This window comes from Pollachius pollachius, assembly GCF_949987615.1.
Source record: "Pollachius pollachius genome assembly, chromosome: 6".
Classification (NCBI taxonomy): Eukaryota; Metazoa; Chordata; class Actinopteri; order Gadiformes; family Gadidae; genus Pollachius; species Pollachius pollachius.
Window position 1 is genome coordinate 18,226,861 of NC_136939.1, and position 24,845 is coordinate 18,251,705.

General features: G+C 49.1%; 2 protein-coding genes across 2 annotated transcripts in view; one reads left to right on the forward strand and one right to left on the reverse strand.

The window, feature by feature from the left end:
* Nucleotides 1-2,940: 2,940 nt before the first annotated feature.
* LOC307077207 (transcription elongation factor SPT6-like) lies at nucleotides 2,941-23,176 on the forward strand. The gene is made up of 38 exons (XM_079738544.1): nucleotides 2,941-3,084; nucleotides 4,030-4,140; nucleotides 4,224-4,379; nucleotides 5,454-5,527; nucleotides 5,629-5,806; nucleotides 5,932-6,013; nucleotides 6,822-7,056; nucleotides 7,286-7,387; nucleotides 7,501-7,614; nucleotides 7,694-7,783; nucleotides 8,035-8,177; nucleotides 9,652-9,803; nucleotides 10,300-10,410; nucleotides 11,023-11,152; nucleotides 11,534-11,684; nucleotides 11,889-12,043; nucleotides 12,219-12,414; nucleotides 12,721-12,863; nucleotides 13,401-13,518; nucleotides 13,702-13,778; nucleotides 13,889-14,024; nucleotides 14,478-14,615; nucleotides 14,812-14,979; nucleotides 15,081-15,208; nucleotides 15,399-15,606; nucleotides 16,204-16,351; nucleotides 16,737-16,879; nucleotides 17,350-17,490; nucleotides 17,684-17,879; nucleotides 18,130-18,275; nucleotides 18,584-18,676; nucleotides 18,783-18,896; nucleotides 19,159-19,283; nucleotides 19,587-19,699; nucleotides 19,791-19,868; nucleotides 19,954-20,126; nucleotides 20,528-20,772; nucleotides 21,340-23,176. Exons 2-38 carry the CDS (start codon nucleotides 4,041-4,043, stop codon nucleotides 21,527-21,529), a joined length of 5,190 nt encoding a protein of 1,729 aa, XP_079594670.1. The 5' UTR covers nucleotides 2,941-3,084; nucleotides 4,030-4,040; the 3' UTR covers nucleotides 21,530-23,176.
* Nucleotides 23,177-24,292: 1,116 nt separating this feature from the next.
* Nucleotides 24,293-24,845, reverse strand: part of LOC307076450 (ras-related protein Rab-34-like) — a gene marked incomplete at both ends in the record, with an annotated part of 3,240 nt that continues 2,687 nt past the window's right edge. Inside the window, 2 exons of the mRNA XM_079737459.1 lie at nucleotides 24,293-24,348; nucleotides 24,830-24,845. The exon at nucleotides 24,830-24,845 is cut by the window's right edge and continues 92 nt beyond it. Of these exons, the coding sequence (XP_079593585.1) occupies nucleotides 24,293-24,348; nucleotides 24,830-24,845 (72 nt within the window). The remainder of the gene's footprint in view (nucleotides 24,349-24,829) is intronic.

Genomic DNA, 24,845 nt, shown 5'->3' on the forward strand with positions numbered 1-24,845 from the left:
CAGTTGTCCCATTGAGGGGTGGATGTCAATATATATAAGAGAGACAGAGAGAGAGAGAGAGAGAGAGAGAGAGAGAGAGAGAGAGAGAGAGAGAGAGAGAGAGAGAGAGATCTAAACAAACTCCACTCCTTTGATGTAGTCTCATTTTCGAGAAATGTTGAGAGATCCTTTCCTTATAGATACATAAATTGCAATAATTAAAGGGCATTTAATACTAGAGCCAATGTCCATCCTTGCAGACCGCCCCCATGAGGATGTCCCACTCCATTACATCTAGCTGAAAGTGATTAGTTTAGTTTTTAAGATGGTTAAACAGTTAATAAATACACTGTCCTTACCCCCCTCATCCCCTGGTCTGCCCTTCCAAATGGCATATCATCTTAAAAGGTTACAATAATGTTAATTTGACTGTGGCCCATTCTTTACTCACAGGAGAGGTAAGCCTTTACAATCCAAACAAAAATGATTCTAATTAACTTTCTTATCAAAAAGGACATATTTGAGTCACAAAACAAGGCTTACCTCTCTCTCCAACTCCTTCCCGGGGGCCTGGCTCTGGGGATCTGCCGTGAATATTTGATATATGGCCCGATTTTGGACCACAGAATCTCCCCTTTTCCTAAGTCCATATTTGTTGGAAAACTGGAAAATCAGAACATAAGTAATTTAAAAGACTGGATGGCATTATTATCCTTAATGTCACATAACTGAATGTAATGTACCCCTTTGGGTGGGCTAACTCTCCCCTGGTATTGTCTCTCGAAGCTCCTCTGGCTCAATGAAGGGGGTGAGGAGGTCGATATTTGCCCCCGCCAGCATGGCAATGTGCAATTATTTTGAAAGGCCCCAGCGAGACCCCTTTTTACTGCCGTTCCTCCACGTTTTTAAAGCACACGATCTCCAGCTTCAGTTTACGGATTTTCTCCTGCTTCTTTTGGACACTTGTAGGACTGTCTTGTAGTTTTATGTACATTTGTCTGCTTTGAGAGTCCTTTAAAAACCGCCTCCCTCATCAGCAAAACGCTCCACCTTCTCAGTGTCACCTAAAGTACAAAGATACCATGTGGTGTTAAAATCTCACCTATTTAGTCAAGTAATAATGACCACACTCCCTGACGGCCTATACAAATAGAGCCACTTACCTTAGGCTCTGTGGCATCTAAGATGGGTAGTTTGCCTTCCTGCCAAACAACAACAAAAGATGGGCTATACTTTTTCGTTAACCACTTCTTGATCCTGATGCTGAACATTGCAGGCTGCAGTTCCTTGTCCCTAAGATCTAAGGAAGGTTCTCTAGCTACCTGGTTCTTAAAGTTCAATCAAGAATACAATTGCTCACCTCCTCTGCAGACTTACTCTTCAGAGGGTAGGCCGCTGCCCACTTGGTGAAATAATCAACCATCACACAAATGTATTGATTACCACTCTGTTGCACTGCGCTTCATAAGGTTCCTCCCCACCAGCTCAAATGGTTGTTAGGCTACCTGAAAAGGTTTATGATAATTACACATTTGTATAGAAAGTAGATTGTATGCAAGCACATTTTGCAGCATGGGACATTCAGTTGAACAAATGACCCCACCTCTATTGGGTTGTACTGGGTACTTTCTTTGAGACTGGCCTGATTTCTTTGGCACTCTGGACACTGGGCCATCTAAAGTGAATTATTATTCAAATTAATTTATCTCAGGTCTTTGGGTAAGCAGAATAACTAAGTGAAGGAGCAAAATTAAACTAAATCATTAAATTATTGATTCAATTTGAGCAATTGTTTTGATAATTGGGCCTTCATGTAAAAATCTAAAATAAATTGAGGTGACCTTTCCAACTTACATTGCGGATGTCCGACTCCATGCCAGGCCAGTAGTTTCGGCTGATCACCGCATTGTGCGTTTTTTTCCACATCGTAGTGACCACAGATACTGCAGAGCATTGCTTCGAATATTATGTTGGCCTTGGCAGCTGAGGTGACTACCTTATCCAAATGCTCACTCTCCTTCCGTCTTCTGCAAACGTAATGAAGCCACTCCATCTGGTCAGAAAAGCTCAATTTAATGTTGATATTGGCGGTTTTTTATTTTATTCTTTAGTCATTTATTGTTTATAACATTAATACTTACCCTTGAGCAAAGTGTTATCTTCTTTATATCGTGCATCTCTATTGTTTTGTTAGGCCATCAGGTAACCTATTATTGACTTTGAAGTCCATAATCTCGAGAATCAATGATTCTTCCATTGTCTCTTTCTCTCAACCACTTTCTACCTACTCCCACATTATTGTAACTCTTGCGCCACCCTTAAATAGGTTAAACCACCTGCTCGTGCTAAAAGCAATTGATTGACCCCCCCTCCCCATGCACTAAATTTTGCGCTGGAATTGTTAATAGCACCCGGCTGGACACTTTTTGTGTCCAGCCTACCAATCACAACATGAATTGGATGTCCTTTTGACGGACGGCAGCGGCGCAGTAGGACGGTGGGGGCTCAGGAGGTAGAGCAAAGACACCTATCATCGAGCTGGCTGTTGCCTGAGCAAGAGAAGACTATTCCACAACTCCCCCTCATGGCCTGAGAGAACCGCTGCATGAAGCTAATGCCTGCGCCCCCTCCTGGCCTGAGAGAACCACTGCAGGAGGCTAATGGTCGCGCCCCCTCCTGGCCTGGAAGAACCACTGCAGGAAGCTAACGGTCGCGCCCCCTCCTGGCTTGAGAGAACCACTGCAGGGGGCTAGTACACTCAGTTTGTGTTCACATGTTTACCATAATTAATATCTTTGTAATATAGCTCATGTGACAAAATATTTACATAATTACATTGTTCGTTACATTTATGAAGTTATTACGAAGACAATTCTCGGAATTTAAGTAATTTAAGTATTGGACTAGAAGTATTGGTCACCGCCCCGGCCGTCCAGCAGGGGGGCTTTGTTGTCCTCTGAGAGCTGCATGTCTTCATCTGCATCCTGGTTGTCTTCACGCCATTTTACAAGTTAAAGCATTGAGCGAAAGCTCCTTGCTATCCAAAGTACAACGACACACACAATTGCATCATAACAATTGTCGGAATATACAACAAACCGAAAAGTAAGTTCATTTCCAGCCCCACACTGCGTTGGAGACTAGCAGCCGATCGATGTTATGCTAGGCTAACATGTTGTTCTTCCAGGCTAGGCTAACATGTTGTTCTTCCAGGCTAGGCTAACATGTTGTTCCTCCAGGCTAGGCTAACATGTTGTTCCTCCAGGCTGGGCTTGCATATTGTTCTTCCAGGCTAGGCTAACATGTTGTTCCTCCAGGCTAGGCTAACATGTTGTGCCTCCAGGCTAGGCTAACATGTTGTGCGTCCAGGCTAGGCTTAGATGCTAACAACCGCGCTGCTGTGGTCTCAAGCTCGTTTCAAGGCCTTGTTGACTTTTGATCAAATAGATAGTTCACTAATATGTCGGGCTTTAGTCGATTAGTTGAATTGACTGAATCGGATTGTAACTGTATAGCTGTATACACCGTGGCTCTAATCTAGTGACCTAGCAAGGAAAGTGTTGTAAGGCTAACAAGGCTAATTTTGCTTTACCAAGGAAGGCAAACTGTTGACACGCTATTGCTAATAAGCTAAGCTAATGGTAGTTTTGTAACTCGATGTATCATAACACTAATGGGTTGTTTATGCCATTTGGTTGTCAGCCATTCTGCTAATTATGATACAACTAGAAACTAAAACCAAAAAGCTCTAAACGGGTGTAGTATAGCAGTGATGCTTTTCCAGTGACCTACAAGTTACACACAGAATCGAAGAGGACTTAAAATAAGTTACACCGACTTGTACATAGTGTCAGACCAGACTATTTACCTATAACTGTTAGCCATATATGTTCGAGTCACACGCCGCCTCTGGGATATATGCATGCAGGTGATTTCATGCCTTGACATCAGGTTTACGCTCTGCTTCGGTTGCAAAGAGGAAGCTTTCCATTGCACTGATTGTAGTGCTGTTGATAACTGACGATGACGTTTTAGTTATTCCGTCCACAGGGCTCTGAAGTATGTCAGACTTCATTGAGAGTGAAGCTGAAGAGTCAGAGGAGGAGTTTGAAGAAAAAGATCTCAAACCCAAAAAGAGCCAGAGGTTTCTGGAAGATGATGGTAAGGTCTTCTGATATTACTTAGTGGGCATCAGTGTGGGTGTGTGATGGAGTGTGATCTAATTCATGCTTTTTACCCACCAGATGAGGAGGAAGAGGAGAACACTGAAGATCAGGATGAAAGGGGGAATTTAAGAGGACTCATCGATGATGGAGACGATGAGGAGGAGGAAGCAGGGAGCAAGAGTGGGGCAGGCAGTGATTCGGACGAGGAAGTCAAACATCGACGCAAGAAGCGCAGTAAGTCTGATCTTTGTGGGGCAAAGGGTCATGGCAGGCTCTATGGGTCAGGAACTGACCCAGAAAGAAGTGCTCTGTTGCCCTCTGGGGTTTGATCGTTCTCTGTGCAAGGACATGTTATCTATCTGAATGCTTGCACAAATCAAATCTAATCCCTTCTTTAACTCATTCCTCAACAGGTTTTATAAATTTCTTAGCTGTCTAAAATAAGGAAAGATTTTTTGCAAGAAATGGAATGATAACCTTGTTGTTAAGACTACCACCACTCTGAACTCTGTACTGGCAATTAGACTTTCACCTCAGCATCATATCAAGATGGAGTGTTTATTATGTCTGCAATATACCTTAATCACTTACTGACAAAATTCTGCTGTTGGTTAAATAATTGGCATCATTTATTTATAATGGCTAGTTAAGTTTATGCTATTCTTTGAACTTCTATGTTTCTCGATTAAGCTGAGCAGCTGAAAGCAAAAAAATTCTGTGGGATCCACAAAGTCATCGGTATCTGTTAACCTGTTTCAATAAGACATAGGTAAAAAGCCATATAAGCTTAATATAAGAGGTGTTGAAAGACACTGTCATCAGGTTAAAATAAGGTCCTAGAATAGCAGCAACTGGCCATCTGTTTGGTGATCGATTCATCCATTGCTGATTCATGCTAGAACTGTGAAGCACTTCTCTCCCGCACATTTCTGCCATGCTGTTGAATCGAAGTGATCCCAGCTTACATTTTGCAGTTGATACTCATTTGTTTGCAAGAAATAACAGTGGCATAGCTTTATGGTTCCATTGGTGTTTTGAAACCTGCATTTTAAAACCTGGAAGGCGGTTCCTCAGTTAGCTTTCTAGTTTTGCGTTTTGAAGAGCCTCTCAACCATGCTTTGTGAAAGGACCTGTTAATGGTGTTATAGCAAACATACGCCATCACTGCAGATAGCCATGTAGCGCACCCTTTTCATACAGCTACTGAACAGCATATAGACTTAATTAAGAGGACATGCCTAGTCAGAGTCATCTTGGACTGTAATACTGATGGATTTTGTATCGAATGGCTCATCTTTCTCCACGCAGGCTTTGATGACTATCTGGATGACGACGATCTTGACCTCATTGAGGAGAATTTAGGAGTCAAAGTGAAAAGAAGGGTAAGGAGCTGGATTGCTTTGGTCTTGCTGCGTAACATCTCTATCGCTGTCTTCTCTGGCGGCCCGGCGTCCAGTGTCTCACCAGAAACCGTTCTCCACAGAAAAAGAAGTATGAGCGCGTCAAGACGATGGAGGACGACGATGAGGACGACGACGGGAAGGACCTCATCGCCGACGAGATCTTCACGGGGGATGCGGACGGCGACCTCGAGGAAGGGGAGACGGTGGACGTACCTATTCAGCATCATGAAGACGAGGAGGGAGAGGACGAGGAGTCAGGTGAAGTCACAGGCTCTCTAGAGATGGTTTAGTAGAATGTCCTGAACGAGAACAAGCATGCTAGTGAATGATTTCATGTGTTGGTCCTAATGCACTAAAACCTCTTTTACCGTCCCATGCCACAGACATTGACGATTTCATTGTGGATGACGATGGCCAGCCCATCACTTCTAAGAGGGGCAAAAAATATTCTGGCTTCACGGATGCGTAAGTACTGCAGTTATTAGTACGTATCTGGTGTTCGTGCGCTTTGAAGCTGCCAATGCAAGTAAAATACAGCCTACTTAAACCCCTTCATCAGAAGCGTAAATTAATCAGATCAGTTGAGAGTATTCCAGACTGGGCCTGGACCACCTATCGCCGTATTAATATCCATATCCAATATGACGCCATGATATAGCCTACAGGTTAGCATTACAGTAACGCAATTTGGCATGGCACCAATACATAATTTCAAGCTTTGAATCTTCGACAGTAGGGATGGGTACCGGTATTAAACGTACCCGGGGCTGGATAATTACCCACCGTAGTATTGATGAGCTCTGGCCCAGTCGGTAAGTCGAGATTTAGATAGATAGATATAGCTAAAGATATCTCAAAACGCTACCCAGCGAGGTTCCACTTAAGTCACACCCCTTTGAGTTTAATTGAAATTGTATCACAATTGTATAGGCTACTGACGTGAGCATGCAACGCAAAAACACTATTCGGTGTACCAAAGTATGTGTTTCATTTATTTAATAGTGGAGTAGAATTAACATTCTGGTAGAAAAGGATAATTCAAGCTCTGCACTAAATGTGAGCACAGTGGGGATCTGTTCATATTAGGCCCTTCAGCTGCATGCAGCGATGAGCGTTGGGCAGCCTCGTACAAACTCTGCTGATGATAGTTCCTCCATTCTCCTTAAGTGCAAATTATTGAGTGCTTGTCACTGAAATACTGTGAGTTACAGCTACAGCCACGCTGTGAATACATCAAAGCACTAGATTGAACATCTTTCCTGTGACCCCACAGCGCCCTCCAGGAAGCACAGGAGATCTTCGGTGGCGACTTTGACTTTGCCGACTTCGATGCGGACGCGTACGAGCAGGGCGATGAGGAGGAGGAGGACACGGACAAGAGGCAGCCCAAGCGGATGCACGGGAGGAAGAGCATCTTCGAACTTTACGAGCCTAGTGAGTTGGAGAGCAGCCACATGACGGACCAGGACAATGAGATCCGCTCCACCGACATGCCCGAGAGGTTCCAGGTGTGTGTGGGGGGGTGTTCAACCGAACAGGAACCTGTACCGTGTCTTTTGTAACAAACAGAGTTCAGACTTAGATACTTCTATGTTGTCAGAACATATTGGATAGCTTGCATGTAGAAGTATAGGAGGAGCCTTGGAACATCAGCTTTTTTCAACATCAACATCAGAGTCACCACCGTACTAGGGCTGAAGGTCTGCCCTCCTTTGACCTATTATCCTCTGCTCTCAGCTGAGATCCATCCCCATCAAACCAGCCGAGGACGAGGAGCTAGAAGAGGAAGCCGAGTGGATCTTCAGACACGGATTCTCCACCCTGACCATCTCCATGCAGGTAGGATCTCCTCACTGCTTGAACCCCCCCACCCCAAATGTCTCCCCCTCACTGCCCCCTAATGGCTTCCCAACTAAAAGCCTATAATATGTCTCAATGCTCTGTTTATGTAGGAGAGCACAGACTACCTCGACAGGGGGACAACCACAAACTTCAGCAGGAAAGGTCCCAGCACCATCGCCAAGATCAAGGAGGCCCTGAACTTCATGAGGAACCAGCACTTTGAGGTACAGACTCTCTGCCCCGGAGGCCCTAGTGCCAGATGTCTTATCCGGACGCGTCATGAGGCTGATTCTCTGCTTCTAGGTTCCCTTCATCGCGTTCTACAGGAAGGAGTATGTGGAGCCGGAGCTGAACATCAACGACCTGTGGAAGGTGTGGCAGTGGGACGAGAAGGTACGTGATCCAAACATGACCAGATAACAATGAGTCGAAAATCAGATCATTTTATTTTATGGGCCAAGTAAAGAAGATCTGGCTCAGTGGTTCAAATGGCCCCTGGTATCACATATCTGTATTGGGAATATTCTCTGAAATAATTTCCCATTAATAACCAGAATCTCAATCAATAGATCATACGACCAGCAATGTGTTTGTTTGCCATTTATTGAACCTTGCTGCTCAATGACCTGACCTTTGACCCCTAGTGGACGCAGCTGAGGATGCGGAAGCAGAACCTGACCCGTCTGTTCCGGAGGATGCAGTCGTACCAGTACGAGCAGATCTCCGCCGACCCGGACAAACCCCTGGCTGATGGCATCCGCCCCCTGGACACAGCAGATATAGAGAGGTAGGAGTCCATCCACTATAGAGAGGTAGGCGTCCTGCCGTCAGGTATAGAGAGGTAGGCGTCCTGCCGTCAGGTATAGAGAGGTAGGCGTCCTGCCGTCAGGTATAGAGAGGTAAGCGTCCTGCCGTCAGGTATAGAGAGGTAGGCGTCCTGCCGTCAGGTATAGAGAGGTAGGCGTCCTGCCATCAGGTATAGAGAGGTGAGCGTCCTGCCATCAGGTATAGAGAGGTAGGCGTCCTGCCATCAGGTATAGAGAGGTGGGCGTCCTGCCGTCAGGTATAGAGAGATAGGCGTCCTGCCGTCAGGTATAGAGAGGTGGGCGTCCTGCCGTCAGGTATAGAGAGGTAGGCGTCCTGCCGTCAGGTATAGAGAGGTGGGCGTCCTTCCGTCAGGTATAGAGAGGTGGGCGTCCTGCCGTCAGGTATAGAGAGGTGGGCGTCCTGCCGTCAGGTATAGAGAGATGGGCGTCCTGCCGTCAGGTATAGAGAGGTGGGAGTCCTGCCGTCAGGTATAGAGAGGTAGGCGTCCTGCCATCAGGTATAGAGAGGTAGGCGTCCTGCCATCAGGTATAGAGAGGTAGGCGTCCTGCCATCAGGTATAGAGAGGTAGGCGTCCTGCCATCAGGTATACAGAGGTGGGCGTCCTGCCATCAGGTATACAGAGGTGGGCGTCCTGCCATCAGGTATACAGAGGTGGGCGTCCTGCCATCAGGTATAGAGAGGTGGGCGTCCTGCCATCAGGTATAGAGAGGTGGGCGTCCTGCCATCAGGTATAGAGAGGTGGGCGTCCTGCCATCAGGTATAGAGAGGTAGGCGTCCTGCCATCAGGTATAGAGAGGTAGGCGTCCTGCCATCAGGTATAGAGAGGTAGGCGTCCTGCCATCAGGTATAGAGAGTGAGTGTCCTGCCATCAGGTATAGAGAGGTAGGCGTCCTGCCATCAGGTATAGAGAGTGAGCGTCCTGCCATCAGGTATAGAGAGTGAGCGTCCTGCCATCAGGTATAGAGAGTGAGCGTCCTGCCATCAGGTATAGAGAGTGAGCGTCCTGCCATCAGGTATAGAGAGTGAGCGTCCTGCCATCAGGTATAGAGAGTGAGCGTCCTGCCATCAGGTATAGAGAGTGAGCGTCCTGCCGTCCCTCATCTGGGTTTGTTGGTGTCAATTTACATTTTCAATTCACAATGACATGGGGAAATGCTTTTGATTATTCTAAACAATTGTTTAGTCTAGGGCCAGCTACTGTCTGGACAGCGGTTTACTGCGGTGTCCGAGATAACGTTTAGCTTTCGGACACTTATTGTATAACGCCACGTGTATGTACTTAACCTAAATGTAAATAGTGGAATAGGTGCATCCCTTTCAAGCCTCTATTTTAGGCCCCCAGTGGTTGAGTTCAGCTGTGTCTTCTATGTTGCTGCTGTGGAGGGTTAGGGTGAGGGTCAGGTTTTAACATTCCCCCCCCCCCCTGTCTGCAGGCTGAAAGACGTCCAGTCGTTGGACGAGCTGAACGACGTGTACAACCACTTCCTGCTCTATTATGGCCGAGACATTCCCAAGATGCAGAACGCCGCCAAAGTGAGCAAGAGGAAGAAGAAGATGAAGAAGATCATTGAAGTGAACGAGGATGGTGAGGCGCTGGGCTGCGTGCCAATCCCACGCCACAACACAGTGTAGCTTACAATGAGTCAGTCCTAGCGTTACGTGTGGCAGGAAACGGATCACACCAGAACAGTCCCTTAAAGAGTGCATTGGGAGAATCGCTCGGAGCGCTTTTGAAGCAGGGCTGAATTAAAGAGAACTGTAAAGATCAACATGACACACGCTCTGCCTCTCACCATGGTTTAATTTCTGAATATTATCACTTGAGCTTCTCATTGTCTTAGGACGTTTTGTTTCATCTTCTCTCTGCTTCGCGCCCAGCCTCCAACGTTGTATATATTAGACTTGTATGCGCAGGCCTCTAACCTGAGGACCAGGAGCTGGTGGAGATTGCATGTTTAGTTAAATGATTCTCTGGTCGGAAGGATTCTCTGGTCGGTACAGATGACGCGCATGTATGAAGAAATGAGAGCCATGCTTCTGGAAGTGACTGTTACTAACTCTTCTGCCCCCTATTTCCCTAGGCGAAGAAGAGGAGGTGGAGGTGGAGGAAGAGGACGAGACCCAGAAAGGACCGGATCTGAAGTTGGCGTCCCGTAGAGACATGTACAGCATATGTCAGGGCGTGGGCCTCGGTGAGTCTTCTTTGGAAACAAGGTCCACTAGAAGACAGATCCAGCCCAGGCCTTGAAGTCTACCGTTTGGACGCCCTAATCAACTAAGCAGCAGCTATGAACTGTTGGAAATGGACATGAAAATGTCATTATATTCTCGAAATACAAAGCAACTACATTTGACCCCCTTCAGGATCTTGGTGGCTAGTTCAGCCTAATTTCAAGTATTTCCAAAGGTCCCGTTGGTTCTCTTTCAGTTAAGGATTAAGTGTGAATGCGGCCATACGCTCCTGTGAGGCAGATATTCAATTCCCTGCCTCAATGTGCCGGTTCTCACAAGATCTCCAGTCAAACCTACTGACCATTATGGTTGTGTGTCAACAAACAGGGGATGTTTGTTGACAAACGGACGCTACGGCCATGTTCTTTTCACTCGGTTTCAACCCGTAGGAGTGTACATAGGCAGTTAGTTTGACTGGTGCATGGCTGGGTCAAGAAAGCATGTCCTCCATTATACCTATAGCCATAATTACTACACGGTAGACTACTACTATCCTGTGGTGGGACACGGTGGTCGCCTTACTCTCCAAGACTACCGTGGTTACTAACACTTAACTTTCCTCTTTTCTGCAGACGGGTTGGCCAAAAAGTTTGGCCTGACTCCAGAGCAGTTTGGGGAGAATCTGAGGGACAGCTACCAGCGGCACGAGACTGAGCAGTTCCCTGCAGAGCCCATGGAGCTGGCCAAAGACTACGTCTGCAGGCAAGACCTCCAAAGACCTCATCCAGAGGAACTACCATCCATACATTCCTTTCTCTTCTTTATCATTCATCCATGATCAATTATCGATGAAAACTGAAATGTATCAAACGAGGGGAAATCAGGCCACCACTACTTGGCTATATCAATGGTAATACTGTCTGAAGGACTTTCTATATTGTTATATGATGATAGCATGATACAGATATGAAGTCTATCGTATTTTGAGGAGTATCTTAATGTGCTGCACATTTTAAACTTAATTAAAGCTTAATGAGCTATGTAATCAGCCGCTCTAGACCAACAACAACACGACCACATGTATGCGTCCTGCCTTTGGTCAACACGGCCCCCAGTCTAAAAGAAGCTCCTCTCCACCTCCAGTCAGTTCAGCACCCCGGAGGCGGTCCTGGAGGGGACCCGCTACATGGTGGCCATGCAGCTGGCCCGGGAACCCCTGGTGAGACACGTGCTCAGGCAGACCTTCCAGGAGCGGGCCAAGGTCAACATCAAACCCACCAAGAAGGGCAAAAAGGTACGCTAGCACGAGGACACATTCCTACGGGGTGTGTTTACGCTGTGGTCTTTCACATTTCTTCATTATTTTTCTGTTTTACTTGTATCATCATTAAGTTTGTTTATAATAAGCATTCCAATATGCATATGTATGCACGTGTTTGGAGATGATGCCATGCCCACCTCCCCACTCACATCCCTCACCTCTCCTGCCCGGGAACAGGAAGTGGACGAGGCCCACTTCGGCTACTCCTTCAAGTACCTGAAGAACAAGCCGGTGAAGGAGCTCAACGGGGAACAGTTCCTCAAGATGTGTCTGGCGGAGGAGGAAGGGCTGCTCACCATAGAGATCTGTATCGACCTGATGGGCATCAAGGGGTACGGCCACGTGAAGAGCGCCCTGCAGACCTCAGGGTCCCAGTAGGCCAGAACCTTGGCCTGTTTATTTACGTAGGACTCTCAGGCCGACGGTGGCTCCTCATCTTTGTCTTTATCATTTAGCCGAGGATCTTAGAGCCCTGACTGGTTCTCCCTTTGGTTCCCTTCTCCCCAGGTTTGCGGGGGACCAGACGTACTTTGAGGAGATCAAGCAATTCTACTACAGGGACGAGTTCAGCCACCAGGTGCAGGAGTGGAACAGGCAGCGGACGCTGGCCATCGAGAGGTCCCTCACCCAGTTCCTGTACCCCCAGATGGCCAAGGAGCTGAAGAGCAAGCTGATCGCCGAAGCCAAGGAGAACATCGTCAGGGTAATGGGATGCGATGTCATCACTGACCTCAGAGACCGCAATCTAGAGAACATCAGGAATTGTTGAGTCATGTTTTATTTGTCATATATTGGTTATGTATATTTTAAAATTACATGTCTTTAATAAGGACCGCTTCACTCTGGACTGAACATTATTGTTGAGCTGAATTCTTTAGTTAGAGTTTCTTGTAGAGCACAGAACATACTACTAGTTTATTACTGTTACTTTCTTATCTTTTACTTACTATCGATCACCACATCACCCTGCAGTATACCCACTGTGAAACCCGTCCGTCTGTCCTCCCAGTCTTGCTGCAGGCGTCTCTACAACTGGCTGAAGGTGTCCCCCTACAGGCCGGACCAGCAGGTAGAGGAGGACGATGATGACCTGATGGACGAGAGCCAGGGGAAAGGCATCCGTGTGCTGGGCGTGGCCTACGCTCCCAGCAGGTAGGTGCTGCCGCTCTGCCCGCTGCCACCATACCCTAAAGCTCAGAGTTCATGATGAGAGTGTTGTCCACCGTTCAAATCGAGCAAGGAAACAAGGTCTGATTTCAAAGATATTGTCGTCGTCCCCCCCTCCCATTATTATTAAAGTGTATTAGTGTTATATTTTTTATCTTGCTTGCTTATCGTTACATTGACCAGTGACAAATCTGTTTGAATGATTTTCACCTAGATCATTTTTTGGTAATCCAATGAGAACCCTGAACATAAGGTTATTCTAATAACATGGTATTACTGTGCATTCAAACCAAATGCGAAACAAATATTCTACCCATATGCAAAAGTTTGATGATGCAACTTCAAAACACTCACACAAGTGTTCATCCATTCACGCCGTAGGTTTTTCTGCCGTAAAATTTGCGTCTTCATTGACTTTATGTACTCGCGCCTCGCCTTCATTCTTGGTGTGAACGCCTCCTTAAAATGGCAGTTGTTGACAGCGTCATGGTGTCTAAGACGCTTTGGTATTGTGTATTTCAGAGACACGCCAGTCTTCTGCGCGCTGATCAACGGAGAAGGAGAGGTGGTGGACTTCCTGCGTCTCCCCTACTTCATGTCCAGAAGAAACGCTTTCCGGGAAGATGAACGAGAGAAGAAGGTATAAGCCATTTGGCGCTGAGACTTCCTGACCCACCTCGGTCACGGTGTTTCCCCTTGGTCGATACCTGAAACTGCATCTTATCTGTGGAGCTATTTCCGTCTGAGTTGAGATAAAGAAACTGGCAAGAGTCTTCGGTTGGCTATCTTTAGCTTCTAACTCGTGCATGTGATTGGTCCTCAGGCGAAGGACATCGAGAACCTCAAGAAGTTTCTGAAGTCCAAGAAGCCTCACGTTGTGGCGGTGGGAGGGGAGAACCGGTGAATATGGATTCCCTTGTGTGTGTGTTGGTTCCCTATAAGCGGCCGTGTTCGTCCAAGTTGCTGAGCGCGCTTGTTCTCCCCCCCCCCCCCCCCCCCCCCCCCCCCAGGGACGCCCAGATGATCATGGAGGACATCAAGAAGGCGGTCAGCGAGCTGGAGCAGGAGTCGTCTATCCCCCCGGTGGGGGTGGAGCTGGTGGACAACGAGCTGGCCACCCTCTACATGAACAGCAGGAAGTCAGAGGTGCGCTCCTGCTTTATATACGTGTGAGATACAGTGGGTCTGTATTCCCTCCTAGGGCTGCACATTCACTGGGTGCAGTGGGTCTGGTCCCTGCTAGGGATGCACATTAAATTGCATATTAATCAAAAACCTTGTTTTTGGCTTCTGCAATTAGTTCACTGTGAAAGGTCTGAATGACCACATTACAAAAATGTAAATAAATACATTGCATGGGGTTGAGTAGGCCTGTTAAAGCGTAACCATGCAGCAGTAAGTGCCCTTACGGATCACAGCTGCGTTCAGGGCGCTACATGTCCATCTGTCTGAGGGATCACTAGGGCTGACTCATGAAGCCACCTGCCGTGGTGCCAGGTGGGCAATCGGTTAATAATCGCAATTAACTCTCACTGTTAATGGGCAGGCCTAGGTCCTGTCTGTTGTGGCTCATTGTAACCCACTCCGTCTCCTCCCCAGGCGGAGTTCAGGGACTACCCTCCCCTACTGCGACAGGCCGTGTCCATCGCCCGCAAGATCCAGGACCCCCTGGTGGAGTACACGCAGGTGTGCAGCAGTGATGAGGACATTCTCTGCCTCAAACTGCACCCCCTGCAGGTAAACAGAGAGAGATCTATTTTAAACAGTTTTCGAAAAGGACATTGTGGTGACCATATTATATTTGTTTTGGGTCATGCTGTGCTGATGAGGATGAATCTTAGATGTTGACTACAGCCAAGTTTCATTGCCAATGCCCTTCTTGTTTTAAACCAGAAATTGTGTCTCTGTCTATCTCTCCCCGTCTCTCTCTCAGGAGCAAGTGGTCAAGGAGGAGCTGCTCACCGCCCTGTATTGTGAGTTCATCAACCGGGTGAACGAGGTGGGCGTGGACGTGAACCGGGGCATCTCCCACCCTTACACCCAGAGCCTGGTCCAGTACGTCTGCGGCCTGGGGCCCAGGAAGGGGTCCCACCTCCTCAAGGTACCCCGCCACCAGGGGGCTGGTCCACGAGCGTGAGAGGTGTGTGTTGCGTGATGACGCTAAATGCCTTGTGTTTTGTGTGTGCGCGTGTGTGTGCACAGATCCTGAAGCAGAACAACACGCGGCTGGAGAACCGCACCCAGCTGGTGACCATGTGTCACATGGGGCCCAAGGTGTTCATCAACTGCGCTGGTTTCATCAAGATCGACACGGCCTCCCTGGGAGACAGGTGTGCTGCTTTAGAGCAACCCTACCATTCACAAACTATTGCTTTAACCCTGCACCATGTCACCTTCCTACTGCAGCTATTTACTCCTTAATAATAATAAAATGAACAGGCACAGGGCTGGTTTAGCCAGACACCTGGGAGCCATGTGTTAATGTTAACACGGGTTATCGCTGACCCTCCTCCCCCGCAGCACCGACTCGTACATCGAGGTGCTGGACGGCTCGCGGGTCCACCCCGAGACGTACGAGTGGGCGCGCAAGATGGCGGTGGACGCCCTGGAGTACGACGAGTCTGCGGAGGACGCCAACCCGGCCGGAGCCCTGGAGGAGATCCTGGAGAACCCGGAGCGCCTCAAGGACCTCGACCTGGACGCCTTCGCCGAGGAGCTGGAGAGACAGGTGGGTGGGGCGCCCCCCCCCCCTCAGGTCGACAACGCCGCTTCACCTCGGCCTGAGGAGGAGTAACACTGCATGGGACTGGTGTGAGGAGGAGTAACACTGCATGGGACTGGTGTGAGGAGGAGTAACACTGCATGAGACTGGTGTGAGGAGGAGTAACACTGCATGAGCCTGGTGTGAGGAGGAGTAACACTGCATGGGACTGGTGTGAGGAGGAGTAACACTGCATGGGACTGGTGTGAGGAGGAGTAACACTGCATGTGAATGGTGTGATGAGGAGTAACACTGCATGCTGGTGTGTGGTCCAGGCTGGTCCATGTGTTGGAGCTGCTATGACTCCCACTACCACCCAACTATGCACTCGACTACAGGGCTGAACCTCTAACCTTTACATGGGCTTCTGGTGGTCGACTGCGAGCTGTGCAGTCCATTTCAGAAACGTGCTCCTTCTGGATCTGCCAAGGGGCTACCTATTACTGTGTGACTGAAGCCAATAAAGGAGTTGTGGATTGGAGGAGTGCACAGCACACACAGCTTAGCGTTCCCAAAGCTTGTGTGGCTAATGGAACGCACCCCGTTCTCTCGTTGTGTCCGCAGGGCTACGGTAACAAGGGCATCACGCTGTACGACATCCGCGCCGAGCTCAGCTGTCGCTACAAGGACCTGCGTGTTCAATACAGGGCGCCCAACACAGAGGAGGTGTTCAACCTGCTCACCAAGGAAACGCCAGAGACCTTCTACATAGGTACGACCGCTTTACCCTGGGTGCAGTCAGAAGCTCCGGGGGAGACGGCACAGAGGGGCCCGCTTAGCCCAGGGCTATCTTCACACGGATATTTTAGCTGAAGAGAAAGCTCCCTAAGGATGAGGCTTTTGTCACGTGTCAAGTGTATTACTAATTTGGCCAGTCAACACTGTGTTCATATGAAACTTTTACAGAAGCTTTTCTCACGGTTTGGGTGTTCTGCTTTTTTGCTCTTAATGGTAAATTACTGGATAACAGATCCTCACGTCCAGCCACATGATTGGTCAAACAAATACGAAGCAAAGTTGACAGAGTTGAGGACGTCTAATTTGTGAGACTACAAACAACCTTACGCAACCGCATGCTAACCTCCCATTCCCTTCAGGTAAACTGATCACCAGTTGTGTGACGGGCATCGCTCACCGGCGCCCCCAGGGGGAGAGTTACGACCAGGCCATCAGGAACGACGCCACGGGCCTGTGGCAGTGTCCCTTCTGCCAGCAGGACAACTTCCCGGAACTCAGCGAGGTGAGCCACTATCAGTTGATGCTGCTTCCTCTTCCCTGTTTGTTTGCTATATCGGGTTAATGGGGGTTTCAGGGAAAGTAGGTGTTAATAAAGCTTGTTTTGACAGTAGGTGTTAACAAAGCTTGTTCTGAATTTAGCTGTCAATAAAGCTTGTTTTGAATGTAGGTGTTAAATAAAGCTTGTTCTGAATGACGGCATTAATAAAGCTTGTTTGAATGCCGGTGTTAATAAAGCTTGTTTGAATGTCTGTGTTAATAAAGCTTGTTCTGAATGACAGTGATAATAAAGCTTGTTCTGAATGACGGTGATAATAAAGCTTGTTCTGAATGACGGTGTTAATAAAGCTTGTTCTGAATGATGGTGTTAATAAAGCTTGTTTGAATGTCGGTGTTAATAAAGCTTGTTCTGAATGACAGTGATAATAAAGCTTGTTCTGAATGACGGTGTTAATAAAGCTTGTTTGAATGCAGGTGTGGAACCACTTTGACAGCGGCTCGTGTCCGGGCCAGGCCATCGGGGTGCGCAGCCGGCTGGATAACGGGGTGCAGGGCTTCATCCCCACCAAGTTCCTCAGTGACAAGGTGGTCAAACACCCTGAGGAGAGAGTCACGGTGAGGCACGCACGCACACACACACACACACACTCGGGTGTTCATAGACACACTCGTATAATATCGCCTTATCTCCTTGTTTGATTTGTGTCTCCTAAGTGCTTATTGGGTGACTATGTTCTTACATTGTGTCAGATAGCTCAGCCTTCGGCCATTTTGTATTTTGACCACCATTTCCCCCTCATGGCCACAGGTGGGAATGACGGTACACGTCCGCATCATGAAGATCGACATCGAGAAGTTCAGCGTGGACCTGACCTGCCGCACCTCCGACCTTGCGGACAAGGGCAACGAGTGGAAGCTCCCGAAGGACAGCTACTACGACTTCGACACGGAGACTGAGGACCATAAACACGAAGAGGACCTCAAGAAGAAGCAGCAGAGGACGCGTAAGTACCGAGACGCAGAGAAACACACTGGGCTCCAGGACATAGACGGATACCTGGAAACACACTGGGCTCCAGGACATAGACACATACCTACCAACGCACATATACCTACAGTCATATACATATATTCATTAATATTGCACAAAGAAAATGGCAGAAATGAGAGTGAGGGATGGAGAGAGAGAAAGAAGGGAGACAGGAGGAGGGGGGAGGATGACATGAGGAGAGACGCCTATTTCTCTCTCTGCAGCCTACATCAAGCGTGTGATCGCCCACCCAAGCTTCCACAACATCAGCTTCAAGCAGGCGGAGAAGATGATGGAGTCCCTGGACCAGGGAGACCTGGTCATCCGGCCAAGCAGCAAGGGGGAGAACCACCTCACGGTCACCTGGAAGGTACTCGCAACACACCTGGATGAAGACACTTCACATACGCTACTCAAGCTGAATGAAGAACAAATATTACAACATATTTCTACTGAAGAAGTTTTTAAAACTTAAAATATCCATCCTTTCATTCAGAGGTTTGGGCGGTTGTACCATTTTTACAGTCTGTACGTCTGTTCTGATAGAGCCCATAGTCTGTTCTGATAGAGCCCATAGTCTGTTCTGCTAGAGCCCATAGTCTGTTCTGATAGAGCCCATAGTCTGTTCTGATAGAGCCCGTAGTCTGTCAGTGATCTTAACACAGGTTTGTTCTGCAGGTGGCGGAGGGTATCTACCAGCACGTTGACGTGCGGGAGGAGGGCAAGGAGAACGTGTTCAGTCTGGGACACACCCTGTGGATCGGCACCGAGGTCCGCTGAGTCCCATCTTGTCTTCCTTTTTCATGTTTAAATAGCGTTTTTGAAAGCCTTCCTCGTGACTGTCTTGTCCTGACTGAGGCTCTGGTTGATCCCGCAGGAGTTTGAGGACCTGGATGAGATCACGGCGCGCTTCATCCAGCCCATGGCGGCGTTCGCCAGGGACCTGCTGGGACACAAGTACTTCCACGAGTGCCACGGCGGAGACAGGAAGGTAGGCTGGCTCTTCTATGGACTAGGGAACAGCCAGAGTGAGCTCTCACCACGAATTAAACGTACAACAAAGTCCTGTTTACCAATTGTAATTTTCCTTTGCTGCTGTTATTGGAGTATCAAGATCATAGTGTAACATGTTTAGACACAGCCGCGTAAAGGAAGGATGTAATGTGTCCTGTGGCTAGCGGAGTTCAGAGTTGTTTCACTCTGCTTCAGTCTTACATTAGTGTGTTTCCTTCCTCTGTCCCGGGCCGTCCCAGAAAATGGAGGAGATGCTGGTGCGGACCAAGAGGGAGAAGCCCACCTTCATCCCCTACTTCATCTCGGCCTGCAGGGACCTGCCTGGGAAGTTCATCCTGGGGTACCAGCCCAGAGGCAAGCCTCGGTGGGTGACCTCACACACCAGTTCTGAGCTCCCACAGGGGTCCGCCGGGCCAGTCCCACCTTCTGTTGAACTTTGTGTGCACACAGCCTCTCACCCCAGAGAAGGTGACCTTTGACCGGGACGGGGCTTGGACTGCGTTCTCCACATGGAAACGATCAAGTCAATGATGCACCCTTGCTAGGCTTTGAGTGGATCTAGTGGGCACCATGTTTCACAGCATGATCTGTAGAAGTCCCTCATGTGTTAGCCGAGAGCCCTTAGGTGGGGGCCCTTCCTGACGGTGCTGATGTTGCTGGTCCACAGGGTGGAGTACGTCAGCATCAGTCCAGACGGCTTCCGCTACCGCTCGCAGATGTTCACCTCGGTCAACGGCCTGTTCCGCTGGTTCAAGGACCACTACCAGGAGCCCATCCCCGGTAGGTCCCCACTGCTGCCGTGGCGCCCCCCCTCCGGACCCCCAGGGTCTCCGCTCTCTTGACTCTTTGTTGTTCTCCTCTGTCCCTCAAGGCATCACCCCTAGCAACAGCAGCAGGACCAGAACGCCTGCATCGCTCAATGCTACGCCGGCTAACATCAATATCGCAGGTTGATAAGACACACACACGCACACACACACACGCGCACACAGTGTGTGCGCGTGCGTGGACTGACCCTCCCTCTCCTCGTCCAGACCTGACGCGAGCGGTCAACTCCCTGCCACGCAACATGACCTCCCAGATGTTCAACGCCATCGCTGCGGTGACGGGCCAGGGCCAGAACGCTAGCAGCACGCCGGCCCAGTGGGGGTCCAGCCAGTACAACTACAGCGGGGGCGGCGGAGGGGGCAGCTCCTCGGCATATCACGTGAGTGCTGCCCTGGGTTCACCGTGAAGGAGGCGTCGAGTTTGGAGGGGTCCCTCGTACCACGGGTAGACTGGAGGGCCCCCCGTGCTACCCGGACCGTGTGCCCGGTGCTGGGGGAGGGGGTCCTCCAGGACCTGTTAGTCTAGTCCATGTAGGAGGGGCGGCCGGCCCTAGGACCACAGTTTAAAGTTCCCCTTTAAAAGTGCACAATCAGGTTGTCCAATAATAATACTGAAGAGGAAAACACTGAGTTGGAAAAGGATGGGGGTGGGGGCGGGGACAAAAAGTCATATCAGTATTAATCAGTCTTCAGGCCGTCGCAGATGGACAATATGATTGGTGCTTTGTATAATATCTAAATGGACCATTATCTCTCTGTCTGTCTCCCCCCCCCCCCCCAGGTGTTTGCCACGCCCCAGCAGCCCATGGCGACGCCCATGATGACGCCAAGCTACTCGTACACGACGCCCAGCCAGCAGGCGCTGGGCACGCCCCAGTACCCAGGCTCCACGCCCCAGTCGTCCCACGGCCACTCCTCGCAGCACGCCCACCACAGCGGGGCCCCGGGGCCCGCGTCCGGCACGCCCACGTCCTCCAGCTCGTCCCGCGGCCGCACGCCACAGCAGCCGCCGCCGCCGCAGCCTAAGTACGTCGCCACGGAAACCTCAAGGTTCACTGGCTCTGGGGGGGGGGGAGCATGAGCGCTTCTGGGGCTCCTCATGAACCCCCAGGGCTCCTCATGAACCCCCAGGGCTCCTCATGAACCCCCGGGGCTCCTCATGAACCCCCGGGGCTCCTCATGAACCCCCGGGGCTCCTCATGAACCCCCGGGGCTCCTCTGACCCCTGGGCTCGCCGGAGGGAACAGAACCGTCTAAGTGATGAGGGGGCGGGGTTAGGGAGTAAAAGGGATTTGCTGCTACAGCAGTATGGAACCCCTCTGCGAGGGTGGGGGGCTAGAACACGGCATCTAGAAGCGCCTTGATGTTATCTGTGTTCAGTCTGGAGATCCTCTGACCCAGAGGTTACCGTGGTGACGTGTTGACTGCTAAACTGGACAAGGGGATGTCACCGGTGGTAGTGATGGTGCTCCTCGTGTCGGGTCTAGTTAGACTGTAAACCTCAGAGGGTGGCCAGCAGGGGGCGCCGCCTCCAGGCCCCCAGGCCCGTCGGTGTGTGACTGCAGGCCTAACCCCCTCCATGTGATCCTGCAGGTCCGGGGGCAGCAGCTCGGCCGTGGACTGGGGCAAGATGGCGGAGCAGTGGCTGAAGGAGAAGGAGGCGGAGGGGAGGAAGAAGGCGCCCCGCATGACCCCCCGGCCCTCGCCCAGCCCCATGATCGAGAGCACGCCCATGTCCATCGCCGGCGACGCCACGCCCCTCCTTGACGAGATGGACCGATAGGGCAGGGAGGGGGGCCTCACATACCCCCCCCCCCCCCCCCCCACACCCTTTATTTCTTTTGTTCTAAACTCGACCCTCTCCCCTCATACGGACACTCCTCCCTGGCCCTTGCTCCTCGTCGACCTCCTCCTCTACCTCCTCCTCTTCCTCCTCGTCGAAGCGTTCGTCCAGCGGCCAGACTTCCTGTGTGTTTGTGTGTGGGGGATGTGTCTGGGCTGTATTCAAACAGAAACAGTTTTCCGGTCTCCCGGCTGCCTGTTTAATTTCGTCAGGACTGTATTTTACTCGTAAGGTGGATCTCTCGCCCCAGAGACGGGCTGAAGTGACTGATGGCTGTGACGGCGGGCTGCTGATAGGCCGGCCAGCACAGGGGCGCTTCCCTTTCTTAGCTGCAGGGTTTCTCTGTTGCTAGTGTCTTTGGTTGAATGGCGGTCCGGTGCCAGGCCACGCCCCTCAGGCCACGCCCCTCAGGCCACATCCCTCAGGCGACACCCCTCAGGCCACATCCCTCAAAGATCCTAAGCCCATTGTGATTGGTGGATTGTTTTTGGAGGACGGTTTTTGTACGGCTTGCCTCTGAAGTTAATAAAGCGCATTTCCTTCCAGTGTCCGCTAACCCCTGGGCTCCACACAGAACATCAAGTGTGGCGAGTTGGAAGCCTTCTGTTTGATTAAAACCGATGGTCTCTTTCAAGGCCAGAATAGCAGAGTATTTCATGAGAGCAGTAGCCCATGCTAAATGCTGCCCACCCAGAAGTTGTTCTGGCCCTCTGTCTGGGAACGTGTTGTCGGCCCCTGACCTCGATGTGCTGTGAAGCCATGGGCTGTACGGGCTGCATGACGACCCTGTGTGACCCTCAACACGACCTTTTGACTTGTGTGCTATAGATGCTGAATGTGGATCTACATTTCCTTTCAGCCTCATCCCTGTGAGACATCCCATAATATGGAATGTTGCTTTTCAGTTGTGGTCTCTCCACAAACTATCAGGCGTTTTACCCTCTGACATAAAATTGAAATGTTGATAAGGTCCAGGGCGACGCTCTGACCCAGATGGGAACCCAAAGGACAAAGAAAAGTAAATGTTGTGGTTGTATCATGATGGGCTTTATTGGACCGTGTGTTTAGTATCAGGGTTACATTATACTCCTATTATACTTCTATTATACATTTAGTTGACTTGTTACCTTTTAAATACTGCTTTGAGGAAAGCTGAATCCACTTTGACATAAAAGACTTGCGCATTTCTTCTCACGGCTCTGATCCGTTCTGGTTTGAAGAGAAACGAAATGTGAAGGAGGAATGATGTCTGGGGCTGAAACACTGCGGAGGACCTTTCTACACGAGCCCTTTAATAAAAGTGTTACTACCTACCCCTCTGAGGCCCTTGCTCTTATCGTTCTCAGTCTTTGGTTCGGACATTGATTCTCAGCAGACCCACGTCATGGTAGTACCAAACACCGGCTCTGGACAGCTCTGCTGCTCTCTGTCCTCAGACCACCTGGACCCTGGGACCTCAGAGGAGCAGACCCATGATTGATGCCTCAGAGGAGCAGAATCATGAGTGGTGCATCAGAGGAGCAGAACCATGATTGATGCATCAGGAGCAGAACCATGATTGGTGCCTCAGAGGAGCAGACCCATGATTGGTGCACCTAATTGAACTTCTAAATGAATCCATACAAACAAAACATTTATTTGACAGTATATTGACCTTGTTTATGACATAAAGGGCTATACTGTTCCTCAGCACATGTAAAATCTTGGACTTATTCTAAGGTGACACATTTTAAGTTTGATAGACTAACCTCGACAGCCCTTGGGGAGAGATGTCCAGCTAGGACCATTGTGTGTATATATAGATACACAGCTATAGCAGTGACAGCATGGATCTGGCCTTGCTGACTGAAGGCTAACAGCCGAAGCCGGGAGAGACTCAGTGGCAGGTCAACTTATTGTCCTTTTTCAATTGTAAACAATTCTTGTGCAATAAAAGCAACAAGGGACGATCATTAGGTAAGTAATCAAATGGGTCATTTAATAATGACAAAGATTCATGAACACTAGAAAAAAAAAAGGCGAATAAGTAACCATTTATTTCCCAACATTTGAAAACCGTGGTGACAGAGAACACAACCAGGTGCAAACATAAGAAAATGAGTATTGAAATGTATGAGGCTGGCGTTTCAAACAATCAAGCTCACCAATGAGATGTCATTCGCGCTGAGTGCTGGGAGGTGGAATGTGTGACAGAGGTCATGGGAGTCTGTATGCGTCCGATTAGCAGCACTCACATGACAGGACACAGAGGAGAAGGAGCGGCGGAGGACAACAGAAAGGCCATTGGGTGGACTCGTCCCATTTCTGAATGATGGTTCGATGGATGGGAATGTGCCACCAACACACTAAAAGCTGTTGTCCTTGTTTTTAATCTGTCCACATGGATATCGGTTTTCCCATGTGAAGCTGGACACTGAATATGACCTGGTACTAGTTGGAAATACACAACTATCCGACCTGTTACGGGTTGGACATACACAAATATCTGACCTGTTACGGGTTGGATTTACACAACTATCTGACCTGTTACTGGCTGGACGTACAGGTTATCTGACATGTTACTGGTTGGACATACACAACATCCTCATACACAAACTAGCATCCCAATGAAGTGCTGGTCGAGGCTATCAAGCTTCCTGATGCTCATCAGTCAGGCATGTCCTTCCTCATGATGCCGTCCAATCCGTGGTCCTGCTGGGGCCATCAGCAGCATCTGCTCTTGGGCCGTTTGTGTCCCGCCTCTGTGCTCTCAGTCAGTTCTGTAAACACGTAACGCTCTCCATTAAGCAAGTCGTGATCTCTCACGAGGAGCCCCTCAGAGGGGGCCTTCAATAGCTCAACTCTCTCTCCCTCTCAGAGAGAGAGAGTATATTTTGTATTTATTGTATTCATCAAATATATTGTATGCATATATATAGGACATTTTATACTTGCAAAAATTACAATCAGAAACGGTTGAATTTGTTTATTTTTTACGTTCTATTTATTTGTGTACTTTATTTACATTTTGTGTTATTCAATGTAGTGATGTTTTCTCTGACTGATAGACGCATAAACATAATATCAATATATATTTATATAAATTATCGGTTTTTCAATCAGAAACAAGATATTCAAAGCCTCTTCACAAATGTAAATTTGAGTGTGTAAATAACAGAAAAAGGGGATTATTCTTACAATATTGAACTTCATATGACCATTTGACTTCCCAATAACAGCCTGTGTTGGTGCTGAACTCACTGATGATGTCACTGCT

What these genes read in the sequence shown, in the direction of transcription:
- LOC307077207 (XM_079738544.1), top strand. Translation starts at nt 4,041, where the DNA reads ATGTCAGACTTCATTGAGAGTGAAGCTGAAGAGTCAGAGGAGGAGTTT. An exon ending in ACATCGACGCAAGAAGCGCA is followed by an intron (nt 4,380 to 5,453) that starts GTAAGTCTGATC and finishes TTCTCCACGCAG; the next exon opens with GCTTTGATGACTATCTGGAT. An exon ending in TCAAACTGCACCCCCTGCAG is followed by an intron (nt 14,616 to 14,811) that starts GTAAACAGAGAG and finishes TCTCTCTCTCAG; the next exon opens with GAGCAAGTGGTCAAGGAGGA.